The sequence below is a fragment of the Grammomys surdaster genome, unplaced genomic scaffold (assembly GCF_004785775.1).
Source record: "Grammomys surdaster isolate TR1022 unplaced genomic scaffold, NIH_TR_1.0 126131, whole genome shotgun sequence".
NCBI classification, from domain to species: domain Eukaryota; kingdom Metazoa; phylum Chordata; class Mammalia; order Rodentia; family Muridae; genus Grammomys; species Grammomys surdaster.
This window is the reverse complement of record NW_021620939.1, coordinates 1,711,949-1,736,164: the sequence shown is the minus strand read 5'-3', so window position 1 is coordinate 1,736,164 and position 24,216 is coordinate 1,711,949. Positions and strand designations below refer to the sequence as shown.

The following is a 24,216-nucleotide window of genomic DNA, read 5'->3' as shown; positions in this document are numbered from 1 at the left end:
GGGAGAGAAAAAGAGGGGGGCGGGGATGGGGGGAGAGCCCAGCAAGCTGCCTGGCACAGACTGAGTAGACCATGAATGGCAGCCATTATCCAATGGTTGTGATTCCTCTCTGCACAAAAACATTTGTTCAACACATGAGAGGGGGTGAATGGTTAAAACACAAATTGTTGCAATGCAGCTTCAGAAATCCTGATTCTCTGAAGTGGAGTATGATCATTTCCCATGTGCTCCCAGGATGCTGGGGATCACCCTTGAAGAACCACTAGATAAGGTATCCTAAAGACACCTCCATGAGGAGAGCCAGAGGGAAGTAAACCTCTGAGAGCCATCCCGCCCTCAACAACCATCGCCATGTCTTCCGTTCCTCACCAGCCCCTCAGAATTTACTCTATAACCCACCACAGCCTCTCACTACCCAACTCTGGACTCCATCCGAGATGTCCCCTCTGAAAGTATCTCTTGTTTCTCCTTCCATCGCTACTTACAGGTCTCTTTCCCTCAAGACTACCGAATCCCACAATCAGTTCTTATTGGCACTGCTCTGATGAGCCGTTTGTCAGGCTTGTGTAGCTGTAACAAAATACCTGGATAAGTGACTTAAATGAAAGAAATGCTTCTTTTTCTTTCACAATCTGAAGCCTTTCAGTCCACTCAGCCAGCATCATTGTTTCTGGACTGTCGTGAGACAGGACGTTATGGTGGAAGGGAAAGTTGCTGACCTTAAGACAGACAGGAAGCAGGGACAGAGGAGAGGTCATGGAAAGACACAATCCCAGGAACATGTCCCAGGGGGCTACTTCCTCATAACTAGGCCTAACCTCATTATGTTTCTAGAACCTTCTGAAACAGCTCCATCAGTTGAGGATTGAGGTTATAACACATAAGTCTGGGGGGAGGGGACATTATATATTCTTTTTTTTTTTTTTTTTTTTTTTTTTTGGTTTTTTCGAGACAGGGTTTCTCTGTGTAGCCCTGGCTGTCCTGGAACTCACTCTGTAGACCAGGCTGGCCTCGAACTCTCGAACTCAGAGATCCACCTGCCTCTGCCTCCCAAGTGCTGGGATTAAAGGCGTGCGCCACCACCGCCCGGCGACATTATATATTCAAATCACCACATGCAGTCTCCTTGAGCAGGGAACCTGGCATTGAAGCATATAGGTGTGACAGTGGCATTTCAGGTCAGAGGGAGAGTAGGGGGTGAGGATACCCCACTGGTAGCTCTCCCAGCTCTCCCTGTAGCAAGCTTCCAGCCTGCCTACCCTTCAGTGTTATTTATGAAGACCATTCATAAGTACATTTATTTCTGCCTTCTCTCCCTGGCGAGAAGGGCCACATGGCTCCAAGGTCATGGGGTAGCTCTTCCTATGGGCACAGCATCTGTCCGATGGCTGTACATGGTGACATTTGGTATTTTCATTGCCTTCTCTCCTGGAAAGAAAGTTGATCACCGAGGCAATGTTAATTTGCATCCTCTTCAGCCATAAATCAGTGAGGACCAGATAATTAATGTACATCTCTCAGAGCTTAAAATAGAAATATTCTTTCTTCTCCCGAGAAAATGCTCGGCAGAAAAGTCCCATGGTTATAAAACTCTTCCCTCAGACCTATCCACTCACAGGGTTCAGGAAGCAAAGCTAGGGGTGGGGGCTTAAAGAGAAAAAACATTAGGTGAGAAGGATGGGGCTAGTGATCTCAGAGCCTGTGAGAAAGATATTTATCTTTATGGTGCAACCCAAAGAGGAACTGGGAGCCTTGGCTGTCTGCATATGGAGAGCCAAGGAGCAAAGGAGAAAGGTCCAGGAAGGTTGCTAAATTCTGATTAGTCCTTTAGCTTATAACACACACGTGCATACACATACACACACACACACAAGAATGTGCATGTATACAAATACATACATACTTAAACACACACATACACACATGCACACATATGCACACATACACACACATATAAACACACACATATACAAACATATACACACATACATGAGAACATGCATGTACACAAACATTACACACAAACGCACACATACACACACATAGACACACATACACACATAAACACACACATATACACACACATATATATACACATATGCAAACATATACACACACATACAAACACACACATATAAATACATATACACACTTTTGAGTCACGATGACATGGGGTGGCATTCTAGCTCTGTGACTTGGGGCAGCTTCAGTTCTCTGAGCAATAATATTCTTACCAGTGACTTGAATGTGTTGACAGCTTTGAAATGGTGCCACAAGCATTTAATGAAGCTATGACTATCCAGTACTGGTGTCAGAGTGGGGCATATTTAGCATGAACTATTGCCTTCTTGCAAATAAATCCTGTGGTTTACAGTGTTTGCCAATTTCCCTGGTGTAAATACTCTGACCTTGGATGATATCAAGTTACCAACATCTCACTAAATACAGGGCTGAAAAGAGATACAGGGTACCACAGCATAGCATTTCCAACATCCAGACATAGTCAAAGCAGGTAACTTCGAAATCAGACCTAATATTCAGTACAATTTGAAAGGGGTAGGGGCTATTGCCTCTTTATTCTTTCTGAGTATGTACCGCCTTTGTTTTAAGCAACTAATCGTAAGCTCACATAATTTAATTCTTCATGATGGCGAGTTTAACCAGCCCAAAACGTCTAAAATATTTAGTGGTTCACTATCTCAGCCAGGACAAGCCGGCTCAGGCATATTGCTGGGTACAGGCTTAGGCAGTCAATAAACACAACTTCTCTTATCTCTTCCCTTCCTATCTTCAGCTCTGGAAAGGTTTCCTGAAATTTTTTCCTTAGAGGCCCCATACCAGGACCCCTCTGGGCCACAATACCAGGCCTAAGTCTGTACTAAACCCCAGCAAAGGTTGTAACCCTCCTTATACCACAGAACTGGTCTTCTTTGGACGAGTCTCTTCCTAGTAAGGAAAGGCAGTGATGGGTACTGCAGGGTCCGCTGTGGTGAGGAGGGGAGACTGTTAGTTTATTTTAGGATCTCTGTCTGGGAAGAGAGTAGGAAAGCAGGGCCAGTGGCCTGTACTTTGGCAAGATGGAGCCTATAATTAGCCTTCACTTGAGGGTAGAATAAACCCTTGATTGTTACTAAACACCAGCAAAAAGTAGGAAGGACTTCTGCCTCCCCGAGCCCTGAGCCCACATGGCCTCAGAGCACAGACATTTGGACAAAGCCACCCTATCTGTCCAGCAGGCACTGTCTGCATTACTCCTGTTCTCAGCCCAGAATGAGAATTCAAAGGCCACAAGGAACAGGGTCAACAGCTCTGTCTCACCTCCAAAAACGCTATGTTTCCACTCAGTGTCTTTGGGATGGCTTCAAGCATCTTTGTAGTAGTTAATATCCGAAATTTGTAATAGATGAGAAATGTCACAAAGCCATGTGTCCTATAGTGTTGTAGCAAGGAAAAAAAAAAAAGCTTTGGGTATATCCTAAGCCCAGTGTCAGTTCTGTGTGGTCGAATTTGAAGCGGCCCCAGTTCCACCTTCCTTCTGCATTTGTAGAACTGTATCCTGCCCTTTACACATGTGCATGCACATACACATACTTGCAGACACACAAATACCCACAAACACATGCACACACAAATATATACATATGCATATACACACTCATGCACACCACATACATGTACGTACTTACACACACAGGCCCATAAACACATGCATACACAAACACACACATGCATACATACACATACACAATCCAGACATACAGACACACAAGTATACAAACACACACAATACACACAAAAATACAAACACTCATGCATGTACAATCACATATAAATAAATATACACAAACAAATGCTTACACAAAACCACACACCAAACCTATATGCAGTACACACACATATGAACACTTATATACACACAAGCACACATCACACACACTTGACTTGGCTTGTTTCTTTGACTTTTTCTTTTTTTAAAAATAAGCTTTAGTATATAATAATTTTTTTAAGGTTCATTTATTTATTTATTTATTTTATGCACATGAGTACACTGTAGCTGTCTTCAGACACACCAGACCCCATTACAGATGGTGGTGAGCCACCATGTGGTTGCTGGGAATTGAACTCAGGACCTCTGGAAGAGCAGCCAGTGCTCTTAACCATTGAGCCATCTCTCCAGCCTGTATATAATAATTTCAAAAAGCTTATTTTAAGAATTTTGATTGTCAATTATCTGGACTCCATTTTCAAACATCAGAAACACTGAATAAGGAAAATGAAGTGTTTAAGGCCCATTTGAGCTGTGCAGTGAAGTCAAGACAACATAGTGAGACAGAAATAAAGGGCCTGCTAGATGGCTCAGCACATAAAAGGCTTGCCACCCAAGCCCAACAACATGACCTTGACCCTCAGAACCCACATGAAAAAATCCCAGGAACACTTGGAAACTCCTTAATGGCTTGTTGGAAACAACCTCAAGACCAGAGCCAGGGAATGACTGAGAACTGTCACCATGGCCACACGGTTCATTTATTCATGCATTCATGCATCAAATATTTAAGAATGTCAGCCAGCCTGGACACGGTGGTGCATGCCTGTAATCCCAGCACTCAGGCAGAGGCGGGAGTATTGCAGAAAGTCCCGTGCCAGCCTGGTCTACACAGTGAGTTCCAGGCCAGTCTGGACTGCATAGTGAGAGCCTGTCACACAAGAAGTCAAAGTAAAGAATGATGGCCTGGTGGCACAGACCCGTAGTCCCAGCTACTCAGGAGACTAAGGCAGACCTGCAATGCCAAGGTCTTCCTGGGACACAGAATGAATTCAAGAACATACAGTACAACTTAGGGAACCTTACCTCAAAATAAAGCGTACCAAAAGAGCTGACAAAGATGTACAGTGGCAAAGCCTTTACCTGGCATGCATGAGGCTTCAGACTTGATCTTCAGCTGAAAAGTAAATGTATAAGCCCCAATCAATGTGGAGATACATCAATAAACAAGAAGCTGGCACTTGGAGGAGGGGGTGGGAGGTATCCTAAAAACATAGGAGAAAAGAAGGTGATTTATTTAGATTTGTGTGTGTGTGTGTGTGTGTGTGTGTGTGTGTGTGTGTATGCTCCACATATGGCTTCAGGAGCCCAAGGAGGCCAGAAGAGGGCATCAGGTATCCTGGAGCTGGAGTTACAGGCAGTTGTGAGACACTGGATTGCTGGGAACAGAACTCAGGTCTGCTGGAAGAGCCACAAACACCCCCCTTTATTTATTTATTTATTTATTTATTTATTTATTTATTTATTTATTCATTCTTTCACTTTACAACCTGATCACAGGCCCCCCTCCTCCCAGTCCCCTCTCATATACCCCCTCCCCTATATCCTCCTCCTCTCTCCTCTGAGAAGGAGGAGGTCCACCAACTAAGGCCAGACCACCCTGAATGTGCCTGATCTCAGAAGCTAAGCAGGGCTGGGCCTGGTTAATATTTGGATGGGAAGCCATGTACACTCTTAATTGCCAGACCCTCTCTGTGGTTCACAGAGTTCCATCTGTGGAAGAAAAACAAAGGGAACCGTGTGGGTTAATTTCACTTCATTGAATTTCCCACTAGCAAAGAGCAAATCTCATCTGGAGCCTGGCCCTTGAGCACACCAACAAATAGATTAAGTAGATAGTCTCCTTACCCATATATTTGTCTCCTTTTTTTTAATTGGATATTTTATTTACATTTCAAATGTTACCCCCTTTCCCGGTTTCCCCTCCAGAAACTCCCTATTCCATCTTCCCTCCCCCTGCTTCTATGAGGGTGCTCCCCCAACCACCCATCCACTCCCACCTCTCAACCCTCGAAATCTCCTACACTAGGCATTGAGCCTTCATAGGACCAAGGGCCTCTCCTCCCATGGATGCCCGACAAGGCCATCCTCCATTACATATGCGGCTGGAGCCATGGGTCCCTCCATGTGTGCTCTTTGGTTGGTGGTTTAGCCCCGGGAGCTCTAGGGGGTCTGGTTGGTTGGTATTGTTGTTCTTCCTATGGGGTTACAGACCCCTTCAGCTTCTTCAGTCCTTTAATGCCTCCGTTGGAGACCTCGCTCTCAGTCCAATGGTTGGCTTCGAGCATCCACCACTGTATTTGTCAGGCTCTGGCAGAGCCTCTCAGGAGACAGCTATATCAGGCTCCTGTCAGCAAGCACTTCTTGGCATCCACAATAGTGTCTGGGTTTGGCGAGTGTATATGGGATGGATCCCCAGGTGGGGCAGTCTCTGGATGGCCTTTCCTTTAGTCTCTGCTCCACACTTTGTCTCCATATTTTTTCCCTTATTTTGTTCCTCCTTCTAAGGAGGACCAAAACCTCCACACTTTGGTCTTTCTTCTTCTTGAGCTTCATGTGGTCTATGAGTTGTATCTTGGGTATTCTGAGCTTTTGGGCCAGTATCTACTTCTCAGTGAGTGCATACCATGTGTGCTCTTTTGTGATTGGGTTACCGCACTCAGGATGATATTTTCTAATTCCATCCATTTGCCTAAGAATTTCATGAACTCATTGTTTTTAATAGCTGAGTAGTACTCCATTGTGTAAATGTACCACATCTTCTGTATCCATTCCCCTGTTGAGGGACATCTGGGTTCTTTCCAGCTTCTGGCTATTATAAATAAGGCTGCTATGAACATAGTGGAGCATATGTCTTTGTTGGAGCGTCTTTTGGGTATATGCCCAGGAGTGGTATAGCTGAGTTCTCCGGCTCAGCCGTTAAAGGCTAGGCTCATAACCAAAAATATAAGGGTGGTTTGTTCTATTTTCAGTTTTGTGGGGTTTTTGTTTTGGATTTGGGGGGATGGGGAGCACTGGGTTTTGTTTTTTGAGGAACCTCCACATTACTTTCTGTAACGGCTGCATGAATTCACCTTGCCACAACAGCGTGCAGTTCCTCCCCATCCTCGCCAGAACTTGTTTTTATCTTCTTGATCACACATACCTTACTGGCAGGAGGTGATGTCTTGCTGTGGTTTTGATTTGCATTCCCTTGATGATCAGTGATGCTGAGCATGCTAGTTAGCTTGATAGACTCACTCCACAATGTAAAGCATATATTAAAACCTCAGGCTGTACTCTATAAATATGTAACTATTGCCAACTAAAAATGAAAATTCCTGGCTAGGTATGGTGGGAGCATGTGTGCAGTCCCTGGACTTATAGGATGGAGATTTTGAGTTTGAGGTTAGCCTGCGCTATACAGTAAGATCCTGTCTCCAAAAAAAAAAGTCTTTTTAAATTTATTATTTCTATGTGTATAGGTGTTTTGTCTACATATATGTCTGTGTATCACATGCATGTCTGGTGCTCACAGAGCCCAGAAGAAGATCTCAGATCCCCCTGAACTAGAGTTACCGACTGTTGTTAGCCACCATGCGGGTACTAGGAATCAAACCCTGGTCCTCTGGAAGAGCAGCCAGCCAGTGCTCTTAACTGGTCTTTCCAGTTCCATTAACAACTATTCCTAAAAAATAACTTTGGGCCATGTGTATGCATGTATATACTATATATGAATACATACATATGCACACACACACACACACACAGAGAAGAGGGGAGACTCTTTCCTGGATGAGTTGAGAGCTCAAGGCTTTGGCAGAGGCTGTGAACTAGTTTCCTTTTGAGTCACCATTTTATTCCAAAAATCTTATTCTAAATCCCACTCTAAAAAGTCTTAAAGGCACCTAGATTTATGCTTTCTTATCTCCTCCTTGTCTTCAAAGGGGGAGAGTCATTCTGAAAAGGCAAGCATTTGTGAAGCTTCAGCACATTCTCCAGAACTCTGGGCCCCACATGATCCACTAAACACCGTCTTCTCTTTGCTCCAGGTGGGAGAGGCTGTCTTGGAAAATGCCCGGCTCATGCTGCAGATGGAGACGATTCAGGCTGGGGCAGATGACTTTAAAGAGAGGTAATGCTCTGTAGAAAGGGGATGTCCCTTCCTGACCCACATTCCAGACCAGTGTAGATAATACTGCCCCCAGAGTACACCTCAGTCCATACCGCCATGGTGGAAAAATGGCCAGAGACAACAGAAACTCTAGGAGAACCCAGTGCCTCAAGACTCAGGCCCTAGGGACTTAAAGACTGTGCCCAGTGCCACTTGCTTTAGAAAAGTTATTATTTATTTATTTATTTATTTATTTATTTATTGTATGTAAGTATACGGTCACTCTCTTTAGATACACCAGAAGAGGGCATCGGATCCTATTATAGATGGTTGTGAGCCACCATGTGGTTGCTGGGAATTGAACTCAGGACCAGCGCTCTTAACTGCTGAACCCCCTCCCCTGTTTTTGTTTTTGTTTTAAGAAAAATTGTGTGTGTGTGTGTGTGTGTGTGTGTGTGTGTGTGTGCGTGTACATTTGCCATGGCACACATAAGGAAGGAATACAACATGTAAAAGTTGCTTCTCTTCTGCCATGTAGTTTCCAGGGACAACACTCAGGTAATCAGGATTGGTAGCAAGCACTTTACATATTAAACCATCTTGCCAGCTCTGGTTTGGTTTGGTTTGGTTTGGTTTGGTTTGGTTTGGTTTGGTTTGGTTTGATTCAGTTCCTTCATTGTTTTGTGTTTTGAGATAGGGTCTCTTGGAGTTCAGGTTGACCTTGAACTTACTACATAGCCAAGGATAACCATGAGCTAATGATCCTTCTCCCTCCAACTTCCAAGTATCAGAACTATAGGCTTGATCCACCATAATTGGTTTATCTTGAGATGAGTTCACTGTGCTGACCAGTGTTGCTGGAATTTCCAACCTCAATGAGCTCTTTAAAAAGACACACAATCCAGTTATTACAATTGTAAGCTCTATGCCTAGATTGGTCAAATGTAGCACGGTACTAACTTTTTCCCCAGCAATAAGACCCTTTGCTACTTGTGGTTTCTCCTGGCCATGTGGTTCTGCTCCATCATTCCTCCTTCCTCTTCTCTCATCCTCTCTCCTCCCTTCTGGTTCTTCTCCCTCACTCCCCAAAACCTCTTGTCCCACCTTTCTTCTCCCCTGTCCAATCACAGGCTCTAGCCTTTGTTGACCAGTTAGAATGGGGAGAAGGTTCACATGAAGTCACCTGAATACATGCTCAACTGCTCGTCAGGGGCAACCCCTCTTTACAAACAGCATCAGGGCAACCCACAGCAGACCAGTGGTCCCTAGACTCTCACTCTACACACTTTGTAGGCCTACTAGAGACATGGCTTTGGTATTCCCAGCATCAAACTCACCTCTCTATAGGACTAGAGGTTTAACCTTTATGCAAAGAAATGAGCAGTCCTTAGAACTTTCCACAGATGGACCATCAGCCTTGAGAGGGATGAGTGGCCCAGCATTGGGAAAATACAAGCAGATGCTCCAAAATCACCAATTACAAAAGTCTTCAAAGGACTCTCGCTGGGACTTCTGAATGTTAATGTCCGTTACAGTGGTTGGAGCCACGCTAAGGAGACAGTGCTTGCTCAGTGTTATGCTCAATCCCCAATACCCTGCCCCCAACACACACACACACACACACACACACACACACACACACACACACACACACACACACCTTCCCGTGGACACATGGAGGCAAGATGGGAACGTTGGCTGAACGGTGCTGCCAGGGAATGAGGAGAGCGGACCAGGAGAAATCACCAAAGATGTCAGGTAGGAGCTAAAAAGAAGGGCTAAGGGTTGAAACCCCAGTTCTTGCATGTGTATCCAAACACAGACTCGCTATTTAAAAAGCTATTTGCCTTTTTTTGTTTTGTCTGTTTGGTTGTGTGATGTATGTAAATTGGGCCCCTCACAGCCTAGGAAAGTGTTCTACCACTGGTCTGACACTTAAATCTCTGGATAGATAAATCCATGCTCTTCCCCTCCCCCTCCCCCCCCCCAAGAGAGCTAGGCCAAGCCAAAAGCACCTCTCTACACAATATATATGGGCAGAGCTGGGCAGCAGTGCCCCCTATAGGTAAAGTGAAGTATGTGCTCCAATAGAGTTCCTCTCCCTCTCTGTCCCATTTCTTGCCCTGGTTTCTCCTTTACCCTACCCACTTGACTTTGTAGCCACTGTCTAGAATTGCAGCATACTGTCCATTTCTGGATACCCCGCCTAATACTTAGCAGGTCTTCAATGATGGCAGAAGGTCCTTGGATGATAAGGAGGACTCTCCGTATAGTGACAAAGATGTCCTCTTGCCTTTCTGTGGTGTGAACTCCTGAAGCAGCCTTCCCTAGAGTATTAAGCTCACAAATCTGTGTTCCTGTTAGCTGGCTGCTGATGTTTTCCTATTCATTTTTCTGCAGCAATAGCAGTAACAGGGTCCCCAAAGCTACTGGAACACTGGCTTCCAGCATTCGCTGCCTATCACATGTGGGCCTTTGGGTAATATCTGACAATCTGGTTTGTTTCCCCTTTGGGTGCTATCCAGCTATGCTGATTAAGTCCCTTTGTCTGCAGATATGAAAATGAACAGCCATTCAGGAAGGCAGCGGAAGAGGAAGTAAGCTCCCTCTACAAAGTCATTGATGAAGCTAATTTGACAAAGACGGATCTGGAGCATCAAATAGAAAGCCTGAAAGAAGAACTGGGCTTCCTGTCAAGAAGCTATGAAGAGGTAGGTGGGGCTGGGGTTGCTAGCCTGCCCCTGCTCCCAAAGCAAGGCACTCACCTGTGAGGTTGTAATCTTCTTCTAACACAGGTCTTGGAGACTCTTCTCTGGCTCACCCAGACCTACAGGGAAAATGCTAGTAAAAGACTTTAAAGTCTTTGTCATGTGTCACAGTATCTGTTCCCCCAAATCCCAAGGTCTCAAACTCAAATGTCTTCGAGGACCAGGAAGGTAGATAAGTGGAAGCGATGGTCATAAGCAGCTGTGGCTGTTAGAAATAGTTGAAACTGGAGGAAGCATCTCCCTAAAGTGTTCTATTTCAGATATTTTTTTTTCAACACTGTATGAACAGGATAAACTGACTAAGTCTAAAGATAGGCCCACGTGTGGTTCCCACATACTCATTAACAAAAGAAGTTGTATCTTTAAGTAACAGGACCAGAGGGCACCTCCAGCAGGGATGTGGTCACACCACCTGCAGAAAGCCACTGCACACACATCACTCTGATTCATGGCTGAGGCTGCTTCAAGCTGACAGTCACAGCTCACTGCCCATGCTCACACTGTGGAGTTCCTCCTGTGCCCACCCTGAATCTGGCCAGCGACTGGAAACCTGCTCCTTCCTGTTCCTAGCTCAGTTCCTGAACACCACACTCTGGCAGCAACCCTTAGACTCTAGGTTGAATTTTAATCTCCTTTAGTATATCCTGACGTTATGCCTAACTTCTTTTTTCTATAGTTGCTTGCTATATGTTACTATACTATATACTTACTTTTGATTTTATCTAGTTTCTAGTTTTTATCTAGTTTTTTGCCTTGGGCATGGGCATGGGTTCAAGAGGATCTAAGAAATGTATCCTTGGGAAAAGAAAATGAGATCCACACCTAGAAGATCTGGGACTTTGCCAGTCTTTGTGGTGCCCATGCATAGTGCAAGACAGACAGACAGACAGACAGACAGACAGACAGACAGACAGAATGGCAAAGCAGTGACCACAGAGCTCAGGCTAGATTTCCACATCTGTTCTTTCCTCCTGGAGCTTACCTAAGGTATCCACTGTTGTTTTCAGGATGTGAAGGTTCTATACAAACAGCTGGCAGGGTCTGAGCTGGAGCAAACAGATGTTCCCATGGGCACTGGTCTGGATGATGTCCTTGAGACGATCCGAGTTCAGTGGGAGAGAGATGTGGAAAAGAACCGAGCAGAAGCAGGAGCCTTGCTCCAAGCTAAGGTAAGAGACCAACTAGGATTGCCCCCTGGGTCCTGGGAAGGAGGAGGCTGAGCAAGATGGAGGCAGCCAGCAAGTAGAAGAAACACAGCCATTAGTCAACAAGCTCAGTTCCTGTGGAAAGAGGGGAAATGGAAAGTAAAGTAATAACACTTGTTTGCCTCTCTGAAATAAGAAAATCTTTAAAATGGCAATCTTCAATTCTGGATAGGTTCTTCACTGTGTCATCAAAGAGTATAAGGTGTAAGTTTCTATCCAGTCTTCGAGTAAGGGATTTTATCAACTGTACCAAAAGTGTTTGTATGTTCCTACCTGCTGCCTGTACGCCACTGTACTCCTGCTAGCTGAACAATCTGGACAGCCATCTAAAGAACACATTAGGAACATAAAGGGTCAGGATGTAGCTCAGGGATAGAGTACACGTGTGTGTGTGTGTGTGTGTGTGTGTGTGTGTGTGTGTGTGAGAGAGAGAGAGAGAGAGAGAGAGAGAGAGAGAGAGAGAGAGAAATAGTTTTATGTCCAAACATACTCCATGAAGCATTTTAAGGGCTGCATAAAAAGGTGGTAAAAATACATGTCTTATCATAAGATTAAAAACTACACTGTCACCTAACCATGTTATGTGCAATGAAACCTGTTATTAGAAATGAAGTAATTATAACAACACGGGGAAAGCCCATGGAAGGTAAAATGGGATGAAAGCAATTGCAGAACGGTGTATACCAGGGACTGACAAGAAGGTTTTTATTAAACAGTGAGTACTGTAGACTCACCTGGGAAGCCAGGTGATTTCTGTTGCAGCCTCTCTGCTTTTCCCCTGTAGTGTAAAAGCCAGACATAATATGTAGCAGCAAGTAGTCCTGCGTTCCAATAAAACTTTATTTATCATGGGATGTAGGGACACATGTTTTTAATCCAAACACTTGGGAGACAGAGGCAAATAAATATCTGTGAGTTCAAGGCCAGCCTCTTCTATATAGCTAGTTAGAAGACCAATCTCAAAAAAATTTATATAAACAGAAAATGAACTAGACTTGTCCTTTCAACTGTTGTCATCTCCTATGATAGACAGTAAAACACTGTTCTCAAGGGGAGACTAAGCATCTCCAAAAATTAGGTTCACATGTTAGCTGTGTCAGCCATGGGCTGCCTTTGAATAGGTGGCTTAACTGATACTTTGAGATGTTTCTTCTTTCTTTTGAGTATTGCTCAAGTTAATTTCCTAAGTAGCCTGAATTATATTAATGAGAAAAAAAATCAAGTTGTATGAAACGTCATAAATAACAAAAGAGTTAACTAAAAAATAGACTGCAGACAGTTTGTCCTTCGGGTCTGTCCTTGCCACTTACCTGGGAACCTGGAAAAGAGAGGAAGAGCCATGCAAAGGAATTGGGAAAGCAAGGTGAGCTTGTTCAAGGAGGCGAGCAGCCTGCCGCTGCTGGTGCTCAGTTAATGATGTTCAACGCCAATTGCCCAGAAGAATCATCTCAGAAACTGTAACATCCTGGATCCATTCCAAAACAATTTAATCAGAAGAAGCAGAAAGACTTTGCGGGTTTTTAAAGTTAGTATTATTAATAAAAGTCCTCAGGGCTGAAGAGATGGAGCAGCACATGCTGCTCTTCCTGAGGACCTGAGTTTAGTTCCCAGCATCCATGTCAGCTCAGAACCACCTGTGACTGCTGTTCCAGGAGACACAGTATCCTCCTCTGGCTTCTGATGCACCCTCACATATGCACGCATGTGTGAGAGAGAGAGAGAGAGAGGGAGGGAGGGAGGGAGGGAGGGAGGGAGAGAGAGAGAGAGAGAGAGAGAGAGAGAGAGAGAGAGAGAGAGAGAGAGATGTCTTTTTTTTAAAGTTCTGTGATTTGCATTTCCATGATGACAGCTAAGGGTGTTGAACATTTAAGTGCTTCTCAGCCATTCAAGATTTCTGTTGAGAATTCTCTGCTTAGCTCTATGTCCCATTTTTCAGTTGGGTTACTTGGTTTGTTGATGTCTTATTTCTTGAGTTCTTTATATATTTTGGATATCAGTCCTCTGTTGGGTATAGGGTTAGTAAAGATCTTTCCCCATTCTATAGGCTGCCATTTTGTCCTATTGATGATGTCCTTAGCCTTGCAAAACCTTTTCAGTTTCATGAGGTTCCATTTATTGTTGATCTTAGTACCTTAACTATTGGTGTTCTGTTCAGTAATTTGTATCCTGTGCCAATGAGTTCAAGGCATTTCCTCACTTTCTCTTCTATTAGATTTAATGTATCTGGTTTTATGTTGAGGTCTTTGCTCCCTTAGACCTGAGTTTTGTGCAGAGTGATAGATATGAGTCTTTTTACATTCTTCTACATGCAGATATTCGGTTAAACTAGCACCATTTATGAAAGATACTCTCCCTTTTCCATCATATGGTTTTGGCCTCTTTGTCAAATTGTCCATAGGTGTGTGGGTTTCTGGGTCTTCAATTCTATTCCATTGATCAACCTGTTTTTATGCCAATACCATATGTTTTTTTAATTACTATTGCTCTGTAGTGTAGCTTGAAATCAGGGATGGAGATATCTCCAGAAGTTCTTGGATTGTACAGGATTGTTTTAGCTATCCTGGGCTGGTTTTTTTTTTAATATGAAGTTGAGAATTGCTCTTTAAAGGTCCATAAAGGATTGAGTTGGAATTTTGATGGGACTTGCATTGAACCTGTAGATTGCTTTTGGTAAGATGACCATTTTCACTATGTTAATCCTACCTATCCATGAGTGTGGAAGAGCTTTCTCTCTTCTGATATCTTCCTCAGTTTCTTCCTTCAGCAGCTTGAAATTCTTGTCATACAGGTCTTTCACTTGCTTGGATAGAGTTTCGTCAAAATACTTTATATTATTTGTGGGTAGTATAAAGTCCTCCTCCAGATAATTCCAACCTTCCTTCAGCCTTGAGGACTGATCCTAAGAGCTGCCAAAAGACAAAAGGAAGACCCCTCCCTCCGAGCCTCCAAGGACCATCAGAACCATTCCAAAAGGACCTTCCTCAATTCTGTACCCCTCAAATAGTCACTCCTACCCCTACTTCTCCAATCCTACCCCCAACCCCCAACCCCCAACTTTGCCCTATGGGGAGATATAAACTCCATAGGGCAAAGTGAAATCAAACTATGGACCTGAGCTTGGACTCTTCTCTTTTAGAAGAGATTTATGAATATTTTATGACCTTGGGGAATATCTAATATCAGTCCCTCGAGTACTGAGTTATATTTAAGAACTGAGAAAACTGAGATCCAGGATGTGCAAGGGACTCTCCAAGGTCACTCGGCTGATTGGTAGCACCAGGTTCGACTCTCCTGGCTCCTAGTCCAAGAACCTTCCTTCTGTAGCATCAACATCATCTTCTTCTTCTTCTTCTTCTTCTTCTTCTTCTTCTTCTTCTTCTTCTTCTTCTTCTTCTTCCTTCTCCTCCTCTTCCTCCTCCTTCCTTCCTTCTCTTTTTTTAAGTTTTTGAGACAGTTTTTTTTTTTAATTTTTGTTTTTTTCGAGACAGGGTCTCTCTGTGTAGACCTGGCTGTCCTGGAACTCACTCTGTAGACCAGACTGGCCTCGAACTCAGAAATCCGCCTGCCTCTGCCTCCCAAGTGCTGGGATTAAAGGCGTGCGCCACCACCGCCCAGCTTGAGACAGTTTTTTAATGCCATAAGCTGAGCTCAAACTCTATATATAACCATGATGACCCTGAACCTTTTTTTTTTTTTTTTTTTTTTTTTGGTTTTTCAAGACAGGGGTTCTCTGTGTAGTCCTGGCTGTCCTAGAATTCACTCTGTAGACCAGGCTGGCCTCTGAACCCTTTTTTATTATTTATTTAGTGTATATGTGTGTGTATGTGCCTGAGTGTATGTATGTTCACCACATGCATGCAGTGCCAGGGAACATCAGAAGAGGGCACCAGATCCCCTGAAACTGGAATTACAGGCATTTGTGAGCTACCACATGTGTGCTGTGAATCAAACCCAGGTCTTCTACAAGAGCAGTGAATACTCATGGCCACTGGGCTATCTCTCCAGTCCCAGACTAGAACTTTTGACGCTCCTACTTCAACTTCTTAAGTGCTAGGATTACAGGTGTTTACCACCACACCCACCTTGTCCATTTGCTTAAGATAGGGTCTCCCTGTGTAGCACAGGCTACACCTGATCTTCTCATCCTCCTGCTTTCCATGTGCTAAGATTACAGGTGTGCCATGAGAACACAGCCCACAGAAATCAACTGAGCAGGGCTTGTATGGGCTCAGAGAGACTGAAGCAGCAGTTACAGAGCCCCTGTGGGTCTGAGCTAGGTCCTCTGTATATACATGATAGTTGTGTGGTTGAGTGTCCTTGTGAGAGTCTTAACAGTGGGAGTATGTCTGACACTTAGTGCTGCTCTTGGGACCCTTATCCTCCTAACAGGTTGCCTCATCCAGCCTTGATATGAGGGGTTTGTTCTTAGGCTTATTGTAACCTATTACGCCATGTTTGGTTGCTATCCCTCAGAGGCCTGCTTTCTTTTTTGAAGAGAAACTGGAAGGAGTGGATCTAGGGAAGAGGAGAGTTGGGGAGGAGGATTAGGAAGAGAAAAGGAAGAGAAACTGTGATCAGGCTGTAACGTATGGGAGAAAATTTTAAAAAAGAAAAAGGGAAGAAAGAAAATTAGTTACCACTGAGAAATGAGATAATGGAAAATTAAAAAAAAAAAAAAGATTACAGGTGTGCACCACCACACCTGACTGGCTGTGTCTTTCTCACCTCTGTTGCCAAAGCTAAACCTCAGTTTGCAACCTGACTTCCCTCCAAGCGCTGCTGGGGCACACACCACACTAATCGATTGTCTCTTTAAGAATGGACTGGGTCGTCATCATTATCAGAAATAAATCCTGCCTAGTGTGAACGTTTAAAAACTCACAAAACTGGCCATTATCATTCAGCCCTCATCTGAGAATGGCTGTCAGTGCAACACTAACTCAAACATTAATTCTGAACAGATTCATTAGTGTTTTTAATAGAGCGATCTGAGGCCCACGTCTCATGGAAAACAGACAGGATTTGTTTTCATTTGGCCAGCGCTGCCTGGGCCTCATGCAGAGACGAAGAACTCAGAAAATATTTGCAGAATGAGTGAATTCCTCTGATTGTCAACAGGGATCAGAACTGACAGCCAGGATTCCTGCAATAAATAGCTTTGTCGGCTGTGGCTGTGCCCTCGGGGGCTGACATTTGCCTGCCCCGAGCTTCTCACGTCTGCTACTTGGCAGCAAAGCCAAACTCAATGGCTCAGCACTGCTTCTAAAGGCCTTTGGAAAGGGAAGAAAAACACGCATTTAATTACCTTTCGGCCCAAGGAGGCTGAAAATTAATTAACGTGATTAATTTATGTCTTAGTTGATGCTCCCCCAGAAGCAGATCTTGAGATAAATATTGGAGTGGTGGTGATTTATTTGGAATTAGTGGGTGAGTCAGGGGTGGGAGAACCAACAAAGGCTGTCTTATGAGCAGCTAAGATTGGAGCAGCTTAGAGGGATGCTGAGAAATGGTGCAGAATACCAAAGGAAGGAGGCAAGGGCAGGAACGTTAATACTTCAGCTACCTGCTAGCCAAGTGACCTTTCCAAGGCTTCAGGGCAAGCTCTAGCATAGAAGCAGAGTCAGCAGTGAGGAGCCAGGAACACAGAAGGCCCGAGGGATAAGACATGTGAGTGAGCACCTATTGCAACCATTGCCACCTCTTTCTGATGTGGTGCGTGCGTGCGTGCGTGCGTGCGTGCGTGCGTGCGTGCGTGCGTGCGTGCGTGCGTGCGTGCGTGTGTGTGTGTGTGTACAGGTAGGTGTGTGTACAGGTGGGAGTGTATGGCAGGGGGTGGGGGAGGGGATACCAAAAGATAGCTCAGCTATCTGAGAAATGCCACCTACCTTGTTTTTTTTCAAAACAGTCTCTCACTGGCTTGGAATGCACCAATTAGACTACACTGGCAGTCCAGCAAACTTCAGGGATTCCCCCTACACTGACAGTTCAGGAAACCCCAGAAATCCCCCTGCTTTCACCTCCCTAGCACAGGGATTAGATCCAAGTGTGCACCACCTCACCTGGCTTTGTTTGTTTTTAATATGGGGTGTGGGATCAAAGTCTTTATATTTTCAGTGCAATCCTTTTACTATGGCCTCGGCTATCACCACAGCCTCTTCCTTTGTTTGTAGTGGGGACTGAACCTCTGAAGCCAGGAGCAAAATCAATCTTTCCCTCTGTAAGTGGGTTACGTCAGGCATGTCCTTGCAGTGATGCGGCCATCCCAAGTACAGACACCTTTATTTTCAGTTCTAGAACAGTGTGGAGTTGAAATGAGCAGCAGAGACTGGTTTTTATGAAACAGGGTTTTATAAAGTTGGCATGCACAAGAGACAAAAAGTGGGCCAGTCACTTCAAGGTCACTTGGCTTGCAAACTGAGGACAGAGAGACAGAACAAGAGAGAAACAACTGATTGACTAGGTCAAGGTTACCTTTTAGTGCCCTTCTAGATTAGCTCTGACAGAACATCGGCATCATCATCAACATCATCATCACCCAATTAACATTAGACTGTTTGAAGATTTGGCATCGATGTGGCTAATCTTGATTTCTCTCAGTAAAACAATGGGTGGGATTTTTAGCACAATTGTAGGTGGGATTTCTAGCATAATTGACTCCATTTTTATTTTTCCCCTGGTGTGCCGAGGTCTTCCAAAAGAATTTGTTTGAAAACAATGGCCTGAAATATTTTTATCTTTTTAAGTTTTATTCTCATCTGTTTATGTCTTACTCAATGGGTCAGGTTCGTGCTATGAATCCCCAGGCTAGCTCCTCTTGGATTATAGGCATATGTCACCACACCAACATAGATAGATAGATAGATAGATAGATAGATAGATAGATAGATACATAGATATAGATATATATGTATACATATATATATAACCAAATGTCTACATCTCTTCCACATCAAGAAATCCTTCAATTAGCAAGCATGTGATTCTATCTGGCACTGGGTACCTAAGGTTTTTACCAGACCCTATATGTTAAGAACTCAGTCCCACAAGGCTGCCTCAAGGCTGCCTTTGACTTCAGATGACAATCAAAACTGACCCTCCTACTTCTGACCAACCATCAGTACTTGGGGTTTTCTGTAATCCGCTCCTCAGATTCCATTAACTGCTAAGGACAGCTTGCAGAACCCAAGGAAGCCATTCCCTTCTTTTAGTTGGTTCTCAATAACAAACACAATTCAGAACAGTACAGTGGAATAGTTGCTTGAGGTCAGACTGTAATAGAACTACAGAACTGTGTCCTCTCCGGGAGGCCCACCTACCTCATCCCTCCACTGCCTGCCAGCCTGGAAGCTCTCTGGATGTTGCTTGGCCCTCTGTGGTTCACGCTGCCTTCATTTTAGACGCAATTGATTAAATCACCATCAGCAATTCAGTCAGCCCTCATTGATTCACTGCCTCTCCCCTCCCTGAGTCAGCAATAAGGCTGAAAACTCTAGCTTCTAATCACTGGAGCGGGGGCGGGCACCAACCCCCACACCCCTTAAGGTCTTGCCAAAGACATCTCTTTAACATAAACTTGGGTGTTGTTGAAAGAGGTTTGTTACCAGTGATAGAAAAACACACCTTTTTTTTTTTTTCCGCACCATGGAGCTATTTCAGGATCTAGAAACAAACACTAATCATAGCTGGGAACGCTACTTCAGCTCTCATCATCTAGGAAGTTGCCAAGGTTTTAAGAGCTCTGGCTGGGAGCCAGAGAAAAAGACCAAAGATATAAAATGTGTCTCGTTCTGTCACAATATCACAGGACAGAGGACATTCTCCAACCTGTGGCCGACTGACCTCACAGACCACCTTGGTAAATCCCTGAAGTCCCTGTTGTTACCACCTACTTCCTGAACAGATCAGGAAGCAGAGAGCTCACCCAGGAGCAGAGACCCTCCCCAGCCTCCTAAGGGACCCATAACTGGGGGACCAAGCGTTCAAACACACACGTTTGTGCAGTGTTTCCACATTCAGACCATAGCAATGCCCATTTTACAGATGTATTTCATGGAAAGAATGGAAGACGAGGTGGGGAGGAGGGAAGGGAGGAAGGAGGGAGAGTCTGGGGTCTCCCTAGTTCCATGGAAGTATGTGTGATAGAATGTGAGCATCTCTATGGTGGCCTTTGACCAGCAGGAAAAAGGTGTTCTGGAGTCATAGCAGAGAACGTCATTGGTTTGTTTTGTTTTGTTTTACTAATTTGTGGGTTCTTCTTTTTTCCATCCTTTATCCTCCCTGGTTTTATCCCCTATCACCAGATAGGAGAGAAAGAAGGATAGGGGAGGGAGAGAAAGGGTGGGGGGAGAGGGAGAGGAAGAGAGAGAGAGAGAGGGAGTATGTGAAGCAAGGTGTGTGTGTGTGTGTGTGTGTGTGTGTGTGTGTGTGTGTGTGTTCCAGCCCTGGATTCCCATGGCAGGCTACATTTGTGGCTCTGCCGGGGCAAGGAAGATAATGTAGAGACTTCCTGTTGAAATAGTTTCCTCCTGCCTTTTGATTCTTTACTAAAGAAAATGTAGACATTGAAAGGCCACCCCCAGGCCCATCTTTACATGTTCTCAAGCCTTCAGGGGTCAGTCACCAGTAGTTGAATGACCAGCTCTCTTCTCACTGTCCATTAGAGGATCCCCACCCACTCCTGCACTCAGAACCCACAGGCAGAGCTCAAGCCAGCTGTGAGGCTTTGGTTGGGGCTTCGAACAGAGTCTCCATCTCGGAAGGATGCTTTTCCCTGGCTTCCTGGTTTGCCTGACCTCAGAGCATCTCATAGATGCTTTTTGATTGACTGCTCCCATAAAAGGTATAAAGATACTACTTCTAAAATAGGAGATTGTCAAAGATGAAACAGCCCAAATCATCACTGGGGAATTAAGGTACTGTCACTCATATTCCACACACAGCCGTCTCCTAGGAGACAAGCAAACAGGTCCCTTAAGAGGGGGATGATCTTAATAAGCAAAGACAAAAATACTGTAATTTAGACTTCTCCAATAATTAAGAAAAATCTATTTTGGGCCCATGGGTGAGTTTCTTCTCTTGCTTTTAGCATACAGTATGTTCAATTACATCCCAGATGTGAGGTGGGGCAGCAAGTCCATGAGGCCATTGGCTCAGCTGTTTCTTTTGGCAGATACCACATGATCTGGGATTTGGCTTTCCACCCCAGAGAACAGATTGAGACATCGGGCGGCTCTTGCGTCCACTCACGGAGCAATGAGACCCTGCCTAACCAGGCCAGCCTCTGCTCACGTCGAGGCTTCACTGAGAGTCGTGCTACTTTTAAATTTACCCCTGCGGAAGCCCTGTGACAAGCTGAATGGTATCCAAATTTTTCCCAAATAAATTTCACAATAGGCAGCAAGGAGAGGGGGTTAAGTCAGGGATGCATAGCCTGCCTGTTAAAAGTTCTCCGCTGCTAAATAGCACGTAGCACCACAAGACATCAAAGTGTATTTATAAGGCTTAATATCATAGTAGTTGATCTTCCTAATGGAGACAAGAGTTGGTCTAGTCCCATTCACAGGAGGTCTTCTTCCTCCTCAGGCCTCCATTAACTGTAATTTTGCTACTGTTATGAATCATAGTATAAATATCTATGTCTTCCAATGGTCTTAGGTGATCCCTGTGAAAGGGTCCTTCAACTCCCAAAGGGGTCATGACCCACTGGTTGAAAACTACAGTTCTAAAGCAGTGCCCTCTTCCTCTAGATCAGGAGTCCTTGTGACCCCAGTAAAAGAAAAGGCTTGCCTTTCTCCATGACAAAGAACACAACACAGTCACAGTCCTGTTCTTGGAAAGTCTGGAAAGCACACCTGTGCTCTTTCAAGGCTGTCGCTCACTTCTAGTTCAAAGCAGAGAGCTTGCATGACTCTTAAACCCACAGCAAGTGCTTGGGGAGAGGCACACACACATTGAGCTCCCGAGAGCCCAGCCTGGGTGCACAAGCTATGAGAACACTGACCATTTCTGACATCAGAGAGTGTCGCTGCCTGCTTGCTACACTCTCCCTCCCCCTAAGAGCCCACTCCATCCTCGCCCCCAGCTTTGAGTCATAGCCAATGCAGCTTATGAGACTGGCAGTGGTGATCAGAAAAGTCGTCGGGCTTAGAAAACAATTTCCTCATTCTTCCTTTATTTTTCCCCCAATAGCTCAGCCCTTAAGTACTTGATTATAACGCACATGTGTGTGTGTGTGTGTGTGTGTGTGTGTGTGTGTGTGTGTGTGTGTGTGTTGGGTCTTTTGAGACAGGGTCTCACTATGTACCTCCTAACTAACCTGTAACTCACTGTGTAGACCAGGCTGGCCTCAAATTCAAAGACTGTCTCTGAATCACAAGTGCTAGGGATTAGAGGTATATGTAACCACACACAGCTATATATTTTTAAAAGATTCTTATATTTTTATGTGTATGGGTGGGTGTTTTACCTGCATGTATGTATGTACCACTGCATACCTGATGCCCTTGAATGTCAGAAGAGGGCGTCAAATCTCCTTGGAGTTACAGATGGTCATTAGCCCCTGTGTGAGTACTGGAAACCAAACCTGGGTCCTCCACAAGAGCCACCAATGCTCTTACTCACTAAGCCATCTCATACTTACAATTTTTGAATATGAAAATTTCCACCATATTTCAAAATGTTAGCATGCTCTCCCAATCCAGAAATGGAGCCAAGATTTCAAGACCTGGGTGTCAATATATTTGAATCTTATTATAAACCTTAAATGAATACACTGAGTCTCACCTTCTCAGGGCCTGGGACCATAAAGGCTTCCTTGACCTCTCTGCTTACAGCATTGGCTCAGAGATAGCACATCAGAATGTACTGAAAAAAGAGAGTGACCTCATTTTATCATCCACCAGCAGGGGACCTGCTCCTCTGAGCACAGTGAGAGGAATCAGAACCCACCCATCTCACTCTGGAAAAAAAGGTCCAGCCCTCAGAGCTCCCCCTGTATTCACAACTGCAGCTGCACTGATTTGTGCAATGAAAAGGAGGCTGAGGCCAGAGAGATGGCCCAGCAGTGAAGGTACTCACCACCACGCCTGATGACCCGAGTTCAGTCCCACGTGGTGAGAGGAGAACTAGCTCCTGTGGTGTCCTCTGACCACCACGTGAGTCATCCATTGTACATGTGCACCGACATAAGCCGTGGCATGTGTGCACCCACACAAACATGCCCCCCCCCACACACACATACAAGTAAATAGTGTAATTTTTTAAAAATTTTAAAGGAAAAGTATAACTATCAGATAGAAGGATCCAGATAGAAAACCTGTGGCTGGAGAGATAGCTCAGCAGTTAAGAGCACTTGTTGCTCTTCCAGAGGACCCAGGTACATTTTCCAACACCCACGTGGTGGTTCACAGACTTCTGTAACTCCATTTTCAAGGATTCAATGCAATCTCCTGACTTCCATGGGCACCGAGCATACACACGGTGCTCAAAATATATGCAGGCAAAACACACATAAAAGTAAAATGAGTAGACATAAGAAAGCCCCTTGTCTGGAGAAGTGTGGGGACCTGGCACTGTCTCCCAGGGTTACAAGTTACAAGTTCTCTGAAGGATAATTTGTACACAGGTACTCTCGGCACTTGTGGGTTGAGGCAGGAGGATTGGGAGTTCCACATAACGAGCCTCTGTCTTCACTTAAATACAGTTTATCTAAAGAATTTATCCCTCAGAAATGCCTGCTTAGATGGAACGGGAGGCGTCTAAGTTTATTCTTTACACTATTGTAGGAAACAGGGAAAGTCTGGAAACAATCAAAATGTCCACCAACAGGGACCGTCTAAATAAATGATAGCACCTCCAAACAAGGCAATGCTATCTATGCAGCTACTCAAAAACTCGATATGCTGGCAAAGATCGATTACTAACACATAGTAAGTACTGTAGCAAACAGGAGAAGGCAGTAATGCATGTTTACCTATTTACATACCTAAATATCTAATATATACCTAATATATATTACCTAAATATAGTTGTGTGCCACATAAGGCTGTTCAAATCAATGATAGATTTAATATGCAACGTTGGGCCCATAAGATGGTATCACCTAGTGATGTTGTAGCCACCTTCGCTTGTGCAAGCATAGTTCTGAAATGTTCACATAACAGCGAGATTCCTTTATAGATCTCAGATGGTATCTGTGCCATTAGTCAGTGCATGAAATATTTATGAAAGGAAGCATAGGAAACTGGAAGCAGGAAAACTGTGATTAAAACACAGGGAGAAGAAGAGACATCTTACTGTTTTCAGTGAGAGAGAAGGGGAGAGGGG

At 44.4% G+C, this 24,216-nt stretch overlaps 1 protein-coding gene across 2 annotated transcripts in view; it reads left to right on the top strand.

Annotated features, from left to right (window-relative positions):
- The window catches only part of Bfsp2 (beaded filament structural protein 2), a 51,859-nt gene that overhangs the window by 18,839 nt on the left and 8,804 nt on the right, over nucleotides 1–24,216 (top strand). Inside the window, exons 2-4 of one of the 2 annotated variants that reach the window (XM_028756789.1) lie at nucleotides 7,858–7,940; nucleotides 10,474–10,630; nucleotides 11,695–11,856. In XM_028756789.1, coding sequence (XP_028612622.1) covers nucleotides 7,858–7,940; nucleotides 10,474–10,630; nucleotides 11,695–11,856 — 402 coding nt within the window. Of the gene's footprint in view, nucleotides 1–7,857; nucleotides 7,941–10,473; nucleotides 10,631–11,255; nucleotides 11,304–11,694; nucleotides 11,857–24,216 lie in introns of those variants that run through there. The other variant, XM_028756790.1, reaches the window with a different exon arrangement.